Genomic DNA, 13,169 nt, shown 5'->3' on the forward strand with positions numbered 1-13,169 from the left:
GCATTACAAATGAACAGCTTAGGTTTCATGAGGAACAGAGGACCCAAAAGAGCAAGAGTTAACAAAAGTAAAGCCCATCAATCTTTTACTGCAGCTGTTTAAATTTTTGGAACGACAACAATCAAGATGTGAAAAGTGAAAATTAGTAAAAGATCTTATTTTCTTTTTCTCATCACATACACATATTTAAATGCATTTACACAGCTAGATGTCTGATGTAATACATAATAAACCAGTGGAGCCATAAGGTGTCAGTTTTAACGCTTGGTCTTAATAAGAAACATTTAACCTTTTTTTAGGGAGGACAACAATGCTATAAAATAAAATTGCACTGAACCCACTGAATACAACAAAATTGTTGTTTTATAAAAATGCGCAATGCTCATTTGCATATGTCGGAGTATAAGATAAATGTCTGATATGGACATAATGCTAATTAATTTGGTACTTGTCACTACTTCTCAAAACACAACTCATCTCCCATCCTCCATCAGACCAAGTTACAATACACAAGCACATCCCTACTTCTGCATGGTACTACCCACAATGTATCTTCATTACTGTAATCCATACATACATCATGTCATTTGTAAGAATGACCGACATTTACAGTATAGACCATCTACAATATGTAAACATCGCTGCTTATTTACTTACTCATCCACTAACTATTGTATGCCATACAAGTCTCTTAAATAAATTTTAAAGACAGAAAACTATTAACATGCTTCAGTCAAATGTCCTGAAAACATTATTTTGTTCAAAAGTTTAGAAACTTGTGTATAGACATTCACAAAAATGGAAGTTTTAGATATGCAGGTTGCAACCTAGAAGAATGCAATGTTTACCCCCAAAACAGTATACATACCCTTTCATACTTTAACTGAGAGTTATATGATAATAACAACTGACAAATGATATATTGTGCAGACATAAGCCCTGTGTATACATCAGTTACCCTTTTAAGGCAATGGTGACTCAAAAGTAGGTTGTGACTATTATAAAACTGGGAGTCATAAACATTAGAATTTGCTCCATTAAAACACAATATAACACAGAGGCGTACTGAATGTAAACTGCAGCTCACCATCAGGTTCAGATGTTATTGCTTCACAGCCCGGAATGCTTGTACAGAAGACCCAAGGCTTGTTAGGGTCAGTAGTGAAGCACCATGGGGCATCACGGCCATCAGGATTCCTGCAGTAATTCTCCTTCAGGTCCCTGCAATGCGTGCACAGATGTGATTGTATGATTAATTTGATCCACACAACCAAGCAAAATATGAACAACACTAGAAAAGTGGTATTTGTGAATGAGTCAGCACTTGAGATAGTTTTTTTAGATGAATGTTTAGACCTGAGCTATGTGAGAAGCTTTTTTTTATCATCTGAGCCGTTCATTAGTGTGAAGAGTGGGATGTGTTTTTGACTCAGCTGTACATATGAGGCACCATGATGGAAGATCCACTGCACTGCTGATTGTTAAATGTAGACAGTGGATTAGGGGAGGTGATCAGTTATCAGGTTATAGATAAATAAATCTTCTTAATGAAGCACAGACACAGGAGGCATGATAACATTAATGTAGAGATGCTTACTGCATTTATCATCGTTGATTTTACCAATTGTCTGGTTTATGTTACCGTTGTCTAAACTTTGTTTGGTTTGGGGAAAAAATGTCAGTGAGCTATTTGAGAACTGAATGAGTCTAATCTTATTGGTAAGTTGAAATTAAATATAGATTTAATGAAGAAAAAAACTAAATAAAAAAAAAGAACAGATTAAAAATATTTAGTAAAAAAATTATAAACCAATCTGATAAATTTACATTTTATTTTAACACAAAAGCTGTTAAAGAAGCAATCTGTGATATTTATAGCCCTCTGCTGCTCTTAAAATGTATTGCAATTGCAATGAAAATACTGTATTGTATAGCTTTCCTCTGGCTTTAAAACAACCCCCTTTCTTGAAACAGTGTAAGCATCACAGGATGCCTCCTAATGAACGGCATGCCCATGAGCAGTTGTTGTACTCTTTTTAGAGGTGAAGCTAATTCTGGAGGTGAAAGGCAACAGTGCTAACCACTAAACCGCGCGAACCGTACCACCTTGCATTACTGTTTGAATGAAAATATTTTTAATCTTTTTATATAATGTGTATCTGAGCAAAGTATATGACTATAACTGTTCTAGAAAACTGACTACAAGTTACATTATCTTTGCAAAACCATACCATTACATGCTTCATTTCCAATGTCAGTAATTTGATTCAGTAAGCAATTTAATCAGTGGTGTGTTTATGCCTGAGTCTGTTACTTGTTGCTCAGTCATAGACACTGCCTGGCTATTTAATATTTCAGTGAAATTTTATATAGATATTGATATGGATATAGATATGGATATGGATATGGATAAACTGGTCATTCTCACCCTGACGTGCCCATCGCTCTAGAATAGGGTCAATCTGGGCTCATCAGACATCAGACCTTGTTTCATTACTCCAGAATCCAAACTTTATGCTTTCTATAAAAATAAAAAAATATGCTCCCTGCTTTCCTATGATTGGTTTTCTTATTAAGTTTCTTATCTAATTTCTTATTGTTTCCTCCCAATTTTTTAGGTTCTCATAAGATAAGTTAATTTTCACATATTTAGATATCAGACATGTGGAGACAAGACAACATGCATATCTACAAAATTCCATGTCATTCTTATAGAAATCTGCAGTATTTTGGATCAAGCAAGTTATGTGGCTGGCAGTGAAATGTGTGAGGAAGGATTGGGATTGGGACATGCCCCCCCCCCCCCCCTGACTCTGATTTTTTTTTTTTAAAGGGTAACAATACAGAGTTTGTACCCTTGTTGGTTCTGTAATTGTGCAAAAAAAAAGGATAATGCTGAAGAAATTTTACCATCATAATGCACTTTGGCATCCATGTTGCCACCTATGACACCTACGTATAAAAATTCTGGGCATGATGCATACATACATCCACCCCTCTAGAAACCTCCCTAGTCCAACTAAGGACCATGGAGCAAACTCCATGCACACAGACCCCAAGGGCGGGAATTGAACCTGGCCCATAGAGGTGCAAGGCGACAGACATTGGTAACCACCATGCCGCCATGATGCATACACACCCTTTTAAATTAGCCCCAGCGGTGTAGATGGTGGAGATACTGGTGACCGCACACTATATTTAGATGGTGGCTTTTTGAGGCATACTCACTTGCAGCGGTAGTTCTGTGGTGTAAAGGAATGGGAATGAGGAAACTGGGCATCCCATCTTTGACAAGTCAAACCATCCATAGGGACGGACACTGTCCCACGGTATCTTTCCCCATTCCCCCGGAAACACGTCTTAGTCGTTTCAACATCACTGTGACTGTCAGATTCTGTAGAAGAGGAAAAACACAATGAAGGAATGACGTAAATGGCTCAATAAACAACATTACTCATTGAACATGATGAATGATGAGTCAGACTCATTCTGAAGTTCATAACGCAACCACAGTAGTTCAGTTTTATTTTATTATTGTTTTTATTGTCTTGAGTGACGCAACGATGTGTCAAACAGCTACCAAATATAACTTGAACAAGCTATTTTTAAGCCAGTTACCTCAAACATGTTTAATCACTGCATAAATGACATTTTACTATTTCCATAGTAAGGTTGCAAACCAATGCCACTAAGCATATGTTTATCTTTATCTGTCGGTATTGCTATGTTTTTAAATTTAAACATGTGGTGTGTGTGTGTGGCCTAACTGGAAAGAGTGATGGCCTTTCAAAACCACTGAAAAATCCGACCATGACTAGTCTCACTCCAGTTTATAATTGGTCTAAACTGGACGCAGATGGACACATGGATACAAGTTTTTTTTGTTTTTTTTTTATCCTGTTTGTGCAGATATTATTTTCATTTTCAAAGTTGGTTCTACTTCTAATTACACTGCCTGGTCAAAAATAAATAAATAAATCACATGCTCTAAAATTTCTCCTTTAGCTATTATTACAGGCTACAATGTGTTGGCCAGTTCATTTCTGAAAATGATTCTTTATGCTATCACAACCATTCTTTTACAGTTTGAATCCTGGAATATACGGGTGCCATCAGGGAAGAAAAACTCCATTGATGTGACAACCTGGTAAATCGGTACATTCAGGTTATTAACTGATCTCATTTTAGTGCCACATAACATTGCAGAGCCTAAACCCGACCAACTGAAGCAACCGCAGATCATAACACTGACTCCAGAGACTTGTGCAGTGGGCAGCAGGTGTGATGGGTGCATGCCCTTCCCTTTTTAACCTGATGCACTATGGAATAGGGTCAATCTGAACTTTATCCATCGCTTCAAAGTCCAATCTTTATGCTCACTAGAAAATTTAAGCTTTTTCTTATCAGAGATGAGTTCTCAGATGGAGTGGATATTAAACATAGCTACAGTATGGTTTCTACTAATTCCGCCCCCCCCCCCCCCCCCCCTTTTTATAATCTTTCGGAAGGTTTCCTTAAGTTTCAGTTCAAATCTTCCAGTTGTTTTCCTTGCTTGATGCAGTCCAATAATCTGATCCTACTCAAATGGCATTTTTTTTTTTGGCCAGGTAGTGCATAAATAAGTTGCTAAATGTAAACTAAGGATAAAATAATAAATGCAAGGTTTTGCCAGGTATCAAGTTCTGACTGACAACTCCATCTACCAGATGCTCTGTGAATCTTACAGCCAAGCTTTATTGAAAAATGAATACATACTGTAACACACCCTCTACTCATATCTGCATTTCATATGTTCCTTCCAAATAAGATTCACATTCGGTTATATTACTAGTACAGAGATGCACTGGCCCCTGCACATCAAATTTGCTTTCTTGTATGGGAACAGTATACAATATTTAATTTAAGCATTTCCTATCCAACGACAAAGGGCTTTGTCAGGTTAAAATTATTTAGCATTGCATAGGCAGACAGTCACGGCTATAGAGGTAAAATAAAAGAGGTGAGTAAAAATGATGAATTATGTGATCAAGGTAAGGCGGACCATGACATACTGGTAATATAATGTGTAATATATAATTAATTATTTAACATCAGACATGAAATGAATAAACATAGTTGAAATCCATAACATTTTAAAGCAGTATTAACTCTAGTCATTAGTGGGTAAATACTATGCCTTGGTGGCTCAGTGGCGGTTTCCCTCTTGTCACGCGGAAGGTCCGGGATCAATTCCCAGCCACTGGATGCAGTGCCGGTCCCAACCCCAGATAAAATGTGAGGGTTGTGTTAGGAAGGGCATCCTGCGTAAAGCCCGTGCCAATCGGATCGGACGGTCTGCTGTGGCGACCCCTTGATAGGAGCAGGCTTAACATTTTGGGGTAAACACTAGTCAGAGGTGGGTGGACACTAATTAGACTTTGGTAAACTCTAGTCATAGGTGGTTGAACAATAATTCAGAAATGTTAGAGTGCTGTAAACACCATTTATGTGCGTTTAGCCTCCACTACAGCCCTGCAACCACTGTTATGTAGGACCAGCTGACCTGGACAAAGCAACACAACACCTTCTTCATGCTTAGTTATGTTTACTGCATAGGAACAATCTAGGTTTTAGGAGCATTTTCTGGCCTTAAGACCAGGGATCAGATAGACAGGATTTTCACGTTCCAAGTGGAACTATGCCATTTAAATCCACACACAGATGCTCTGATCGTTTCTGCAGATCATTTCTGTATCAGTATCCGCACAGATGGGATGCACATGGCAGAAAAACTATGCTGAGATTTTGTAAAGAGAGAGATGTTAGGAGATTCTACAAGTTGTAGATCCACAATGTCGGAGGGAGAAGACTAGTAAATCAGGTCTGTTTAAAAACAAAAAAAAGTACAGCAACTGTGATCCAAGCACGAGTGTAGTTTCACTGGGTAATTGGTCTTATTTATAAAATATAAGCCAAAGCAAAGCCTTATATCTTGCTTCATTGCTTCACCAGGCATTAAAATAGCTTCGGGCAGAGTGAAAAGGAGCTGAAGCAGGAAAAGGAAAAGGCGAGGAACTACGGCCTGGTGTCTTATGTCTGCAGAGCAGACACGGGGTTTACAAAGTAATCCAAAACACAGAGTCCCAGCTCCCATTCAGATAAGGCAATGCACCAGTGCGATGATGAGGAAAAGCAAACACTTGTAGACTCTCCTGAACAGCAGGAGTGAGAGAGCATCATGAAGGAAGAAGAAGGATTTTTTTTTAATAGACAAACCCTCCTCTTCTCTGTTCTCTACAAACAACATTCCTGTGAGGGTCCCAAACGAGAGGGGAGCTGCAGGAAGAGGAAGCTGTAAATTTGGTCAATTCCTTTTTTTTCTATTTTTTTTTTTGGTCTCTTTGACTTGCCTACAGACACCCGAAGAGAACCTGTATACACTCACACGCATTGATGATCACACTCACCACACTGTTTGATATCGCAGTACTCCCACAGAGTGCCAGGATCGGTGGTGAAGCACCAGGGTCTCTGGCGTCCATCTGGGTTCCTGCAGTAGTTATCCTTAAGTCCTTTATCTGGGTACCTGACAGACAGAGGAAAATGAGCAACACTGTGCAGCCCTGATTTACAACAAGCAGTACTCAAAATCACCTGCAAGCATGCTGCATAAACCTATTTGTGCAGCCGGCTTTTGTGGAATCTCTGTAACTTGCTTGGAACGTGAACCCTGAAGCCTCCAAAGCCTAAAACAACATGGTCAAAGCTTGCCTCTTTGGCGGGATTTTGGAAAACGGTCACTTTTAAAGATACAGCATTTCCCACACTGCAAAGTACTGGGAATACACTTTATTGATTTCCAGAATGCTTTTCAAACACTGCTGGCAGATGCCATTCCTCATGAGGTAAACGTACTTGAAGTATTTCCAAAGTCCGATTAAAGTGCTCTTGTGAGTTTATCGACTCAAGGGAGAGTAGCTAAACAAACTGCATATCTTAACCTCTGCCCCTACGATTTCTCAAGGCTAGCTATGGGTTGAAGTTAAGCAGTATGTCAGCTTGATGTTAATTAAATAGAATGTTGATGAAGATGGTGCTCATGGAGGAATACAGAAGAACAGCCTGCACAAATACAGTATACAGCAGTAGGGATCACATGCTAAAGGGGACATATGGTTTCCGCCAGGACTTTTCAGATTTATATGTTGTGCATAGTTCAACCAGCAGAACAGACATGTTGTAATGTACTCAATACTGTAAGTGTGATTCCCACAGGGGCCAATAAGGGCTTTCAGGTAACAATGCATTGTGTAGATATTTGGACTATGATTTAAGACATATCTTATAACAAGCTGCTTTGCACAGTATTGTCCAGGCATATGTCAGAAAGAAATGGTGAACACATTTACACTCATGCATGTTTATCCAGCAAGGTTTCATTGTACTTTGGCTCTGAGAGCAAACTGGCTCTGATATATTACTTACAACTGCTTAGTACAGTGACCGAAAAATTAATCTCATAAAGAGATTAACGTCTCTATGGACGATGTTCTTACTAGTAGGGTTCGTACCGTTTGGGATGAAAGAGATGTTTGTGAGGTTCATCCAAGTCCCAGCGCTGGCACTCTTTGCCACTCTCCGTGTGGTCCATGGGCCCGCGGTAGCTTTCTCCATTACACATCATGCATTCCACTGTGTATGAGGAACATGGCTGGTAAGAATCTTAGTCTTGCGAATCAAGCCCAAAGGAATACTTACACACATACACACACACACACACACACACACACATGCACAGCTGAGAGACTTTGGCATGCTCAGAAAGGAGAAAATGACTTTAACATGGCTGTCACATTATAGAACAGAAATAAAAACAACTCATGATGGAATGTTAAATTCCCTAAGTACATTGTATCAGAAATTGGGTTAATGTTTATTGGAATCAATCTCTTATATCTTTCACATCTAACAATAAATCAATCCCTACATGTATCCGTTAGGCTACATGTCCTACATCAGGTAACACCTCACCTTAATAAGCTGAAATACCACCCATTAAGCTGTCAGTACGTCTCCAGGGGCAGACCAGAGTTTCTAACTGATTTCAAATGATCAAAGGTTACCGAAATGAGTAATTGAAAATCTAGAGGCTTAGTCATAATGGCCCTGCAAACGTCACAGCGAAGAGAGGTCACCTAAGCAGCAGTGCTCCCTCGAAAGCCTGTTATGACTGTTGTACTCCACTATAAAGGCGGGAGCAGCATATTGGAACCAGATGTCCAGCCCTGGCCATTTTTGTGAAACCTTGATTTTACATCCATCTGTGTGTGTTTCTGATTATGGGAAACTAATTTATTAACAAACCCTCCCAGCCGTATTTCAGCACAGTGCTCTGAGAATAGACAGAAGGCTGTCTCTGTTTGCCTGATCGCTATCTCCAGAGAAAGCTCTCTACATTGCACTCCGCATATTCAGCCCACATTCTCCCATGTCCTGATTTAGCGAGCAGAGAATTGCATGCAAAAAAAAAAAAAAGAAAGAAATCCTGGCTCGTGACTGCTTTACAATTAGAATGCCTCCTTACCTCAAAGAACCATTCTCAAAATGACATCAAAAAGCAGCTCAACAATCAAGTACTCAATGTGTGTAAATGACAGAAATATACCACCGTTTACCTTGCGAGCACTGGGGAATGTTGCAGTTTTGATAACGTATGCTGGGGTTCTTGGTAAAACACCACGGTCCGGTAGTGCTGTTGTCTGGGTTCCGGCACAAGTTCCCCCGAAGGTCCTTTTGCTTATGACGCCGGGGTAAGAAGCTAAGTGTGTTTGATAGGTAATGGAAGAGAGAATGAGGGTAAGCTCAAGGGATTCTATCGTTTCATCTGTATATTCAGGAAATAACAACCAGCTGTGCTACTGAGACTTCTGTATGTCTGTTAACACTGGGAAAGACTTCCGCTTTAAACAGATAAAAAGGGGGGAGGGGGGATGGCAACAGGAAGACAGACAGCCATCCCAGATACTGATGTCACCCACTTCAAGTCTTCCTTTGCACTCCCACTCACATGAGTAAATCAAAGACTGTAAAGCAGGTTCAGATCAAAAGAGGCAGAGACACTCAGACTCAAAGTGGAGCAAAAAAGAAAAATCAGCCCCTTGTGTCTATAGAACATTTCTCACACATCACAAAAATCATTTAGGATTTATAGAGGGAATAATGTATAGGAAAATTTAAACAATCATATAAAAAAATGCTCTAAGATTCATGTGATGCTGCACTATTGAATATTTAATATTTGGAGATGGTTATTAATTGGAATGAGTTGCCATTATGCATAAATGAACTGAGGGATTCCCAGACAAAGGGGCAGATACTTGCTCATGAGAAAAAGAAAAAAGAAATCCCATTAAAACTCGGCATAGTCTAGTCAAAATGTGTCCATTCCAATTAGAATGTCAACTAGACTGGAACACTAGATTGTGCTGCTTCAAAAAACTTTGCTGCTTTTTGTCCATGATGTAAAATGTAATTAGTTTGCCTTTGACCTGAATGTTTAGATCCCAAACTGTTTTGAGGCAGTTTTTAAACCTTACAGCAGTCCTTTAGGAAATATAGTAAAGTTGAAAGGAAAGGGGGGAAAAAACAAGAGTAGGTGAGAATAATAAAAGGGGAAAAAAAACGAAACCTCAAGGTCCCTTCAAGGTAGTCATGTTTTCAAGTGTCGGCAGCTTTGTGAAAGTCTGAGATGTATAGCTCTCTTGGCACCGAGTCACAGTCTCACTATTCTCCCCATCCCTAGTAAATGACAGGCAGTAAACCAATGGCTCCATGCTGTTTCAGCATCCCTAATGAACCCACCAGCCATAATGAACTCTTGGCAAATAAGCTCTTCACATTAACTATCTTATCTAAGCCTTGTGCTGCATTCTGTCAAGACTCCCTCCATTACTCCGACCCTTCACACTAATCTTTTTAAAAACATCTCCAACTCGGTGCACTTATTTATAGTAAGTGTGAGTATATAAATGCATATTTAAGTACAGTTATTCACAAGTCTTTAGAGTGTTTACAGCTAGAGATGTATATGATATTAGTAGAAAAATGTGTCTGATGTTGAAACGCGTTCTGGTTTTACTCAGACTGTTATTGGCATTTTTAGATCCTAGGCATAGCTTAATTTCTTCTAAAAAAACAACAACAAACAAACAGCATATTAATTGGTGCAATGCACAAAGGAAGCCAATTAGCTGCCCTCATAAATAATTTAATGGTTTTCATTTGAATTCAGTCTTAATTTGGCCTTGACCCCATGAAGACTATGTCTTGATTTGATCTCAGCTAATCTTGGTCTTGGACTTGACAATGCTGGCCTTGACTATAGCTCTAGATGTTGACGCATAAGATTACTCAGACTGTGGATTTTTCAACTGCATGCATTTTAATGTAGGACTTAAGGTTTAAAATGCTGAGTTTGATGTCCCTTCCATTAACTCAACCCTTTCACAAAGCATTTCTCTTTGTCAAAAGACAACCAAATCCTCATTTAATCCTCAATTCTTAAGCAGACCCTTGTGAAGTCTGGTGCATCTGTTCCAAATAAATGCAACTGTGTTTTATTTGTTACTAACTAACAAAGGTGTTTAATAGGGCAGGAATTTAAATAAAAAAGGCAATGGAGAAACGGATCCAGAAAGGCCAAAAGAAGCGGAAATTTTGAAATAACAAAAAAGACTTGATGCAAAAGAGATAGAAGGAGAATCTTACTGATGTTCATGTGGAGTGTTCAGATCCCAGTTTTGGCACTCAACACCACTCTCAGTCACTGATCTCCTTCCTTGGTAATTCAGGCCTGTGCCAATGATGCACTCTCTTACAAAGTCTATAGGTGTAACACATTAAAAGTGGTCAGTTGAAGTCAGTTGGCATGTAATGCCATGTGCCATACAAGCAAAGACAATTTTACTCCATTTTGTAAAGAAAAAAAAACAGGATTTGCTGACATAAAGGTCACAAGACAAGCTGTCTGTGCTGTGTCATTTCATTTCACTCTGGTAATGAACTCGTGCCGTGTGGATGTCACTATGTCTACAGGTCATTAGGCTTTCATCTAGCTGAAACATTCCGTAACAAGACTTTACAAATAATTCCTCTAAACAGCATTTAATAATTACATAAGCTTGAAAGAAAATAGTGAAATAGAGTGTCTTTAGCATCAGGGACCACCAGGAAAAAGCAGGAACAGATGTATTTTACTAATCAAACCATATGGAACTAAAATTCCTTGTCAAATTACAGCATCAGCAAAGCAACTGTAGAGCAAGAACGCTTTTGTACCTTTTTTTTCATAAAGGTCAAAGCTGAAGTCAGTCTCAGCATGGACGCCCACTGCGAGGCTGTCGAAGGAGAGTAAATGACATTTTGTGCCATTTTGATCAAAGATGAAAGCTCTGGAGAGAAAGATGGCATGCAAATTAATTCATTCATTTATTTGGTTTATTTTTTTATAAAGCATATTTGATGAATTAAGGACAAGGAGAGAGAGAGAGAGAGAGAGAGAGAGAGAGAGATGATAACCAGCTGTTTGAGGTTAGAAACATCTGCTACATTTTCCACCTGATAGAATTTGTACCTCTGATGTTTTAATTTCTAAATCACATGCCATTTCTATGCTTAATGTCACTACAATATATGGCTAATATCACTGGGCTTGCCAAGGTGGTGTTTGGCAAATGGGCCGTTACGAAAGACATCAAAATAGGAAGTAGTTGTTTTTGCTGATTGTGCGTTTCCACTTGTAATGTGTTTTCCAGCTACTTCCTCTGAGCACACTGTGCAGTTTACACAGGGCCAGCTTTTTGATTTGTTTGTTTGTTTGCTTTAGGTTTTGTTTGAAGAAATGCAGGATGGCACAGACCATGCATTTTTCCATTGGGTCACATGCCCCTGTTTCATCATGGCACAAATATTTTTTGCCTTGATCAAATCCACACACTGACCTTCATATCCCACTATGGGAAGGCTGCAGGTGGTTTCCTGTATACAATGCACATGCTTTCCTCTTTTTTTATAAACTGTAGAAGGGTTAACTGCCTGTATTGACCCTGAAAAGCCTCCGTACCTGCAGGTGAAGGGGAGTTTTCTGTTGCGGCTGCAGCGGCGCACGCACTTCCCCAAGCTCATCTTCTTGCTTTTCATCATGTACGATGAGTCAGGCGGAGCGACCAGACGAACCCCGTCAGTCTTCTGGTAGTCTTGAAGTGCATGCCTCTTGCTTTCTGTCATACAAAACAAAATTCATCACAGGTCATATACATTTCTTAATACAAAAATATTATTAATAGTGAATTAATAATGAATTAACACAGTAATTTAGCACGGGAATTAGCACGGGAGTGGAAAATGAGCCGTTTTAGTGCAAGAGTAATCCTGCTTGTGTAATAAGATGCAAGGATATCTATCATTTTCTGATTAAGTACAGTGACTCAGGTTGAGTGGATTCATTGTGAGGGGCCACGGGGGGAACGTGCCAAATCCTTGCTGATCAGGTAACAGAACTCCTTCAGAACCGAACCAGAGACAAACTTCCACATGCATGAACAAGCTCCAGTGTCTAAGGTCATCGGACATGGTTGCAGTCCAAGTTCTTAATGGGCAGAGAGAGGAGGAAAGGGTTTTCTTTTTGCTTTTTTTTCAACAAAGATAAGCACACTGGACAGGTCTGTCTGTAGCACAAACCTGCCTTGACTTCTGAATGGAAATACAAGGCAGCCAGGCAAATAGGAGAGGGGAGGGAAAAAAAAAAATCCCATCTGCATCCTCATTCCAGGCAGCATTCCCCCTGGTATCAGGGTTGAACCTTTGCCCATCAACATTTGAAATTTAAATTTGAGTAAATCCATGAACCTATCTATGCCAATTTTTTTAAAGCATATTCTTAGGAAGAAAAACAAACCAAGAAGAACTTTCAACATAAGATTAAAGATTAACTCTAGTTTTGGTTAAATATATAAATTTTTCTTTTTAGATGTAAGGCATTCACCACACACACACACGCGCGCGCGCGCGTGCGCGTACAGACAGAGGGAGAAATTCTTACAGCACCCTGACAGTGTATTATTCTGAACTTTGCATGCATGAGCTGGACGTGTGAGTAAGCTTCATGCGTGTAGAGCTTACAGCACTTCCAC

At 39.3% G+C, this 13,169-nt stretch overlaps 1 protein-coding gene across 1 annotated transcript in view; it reads right to left on the reverse strand.

Annotated features, from left to right (window-relative positions):
- Positions 1 to 13,169, reverse strand: part of LOC128528235 (hepatocyte growth factor) — a 31,418-nt gene that overhangs the window by 17,703 nt on the left and 546 nt on the right. Inside the window, exons 2-9 of the mRNA XM_053500990.1 lie at positions 12,101 to 12,257; positions 11,317 to 11,429; positions 10,747 to 10,861; positions 8,655 to 8,797; positions 7,551 to 7,671; positions 6,447 to 6,565; positions 3,229 to 3,394; positions 1,088 to 1,221 (exon numbers count right to left, since the gene is read on the reverse strand). Coding sequence (XP_053356965.1) covers positions 1,088 to 1,221; positions 3,229 to 3,394; positions 6,447 to 6,565; positions 7,551 to 7,671; positions 8,655 to 8,797; positions 10,747 to 10,861; positions 11,317 to 11,429; positions 12,101 to 12,257 — 1,068 coding nt within the window. The remainder of the gene's footprint in view (positions 1 to 1,087; positions 1,222 to 3,228; positions 3,395 to 6,446; positions 6,566 to 7,550; positions 7,672 to 8,654; positions 8,798 to 10,746; positions 10,862 to 11,316; positions 11,430 to 12,100; positions 12,258 to 13,169) is intronic.

This window comes from Clarias gariepinus, chromosome 7 (genome assembly GCF_024256425.1).
Source record: "Clarias gariepinus isolate MV-2021 ecotype Netherlands chromosome 7, CGAR_prim_01v2, whole genome shotgun sequence".
NCBI lineage: Eukaryota > Metazoa > Chordata > Actinopteri > Siluriformes > Clariidae > Clarias > Clarias gariepinus.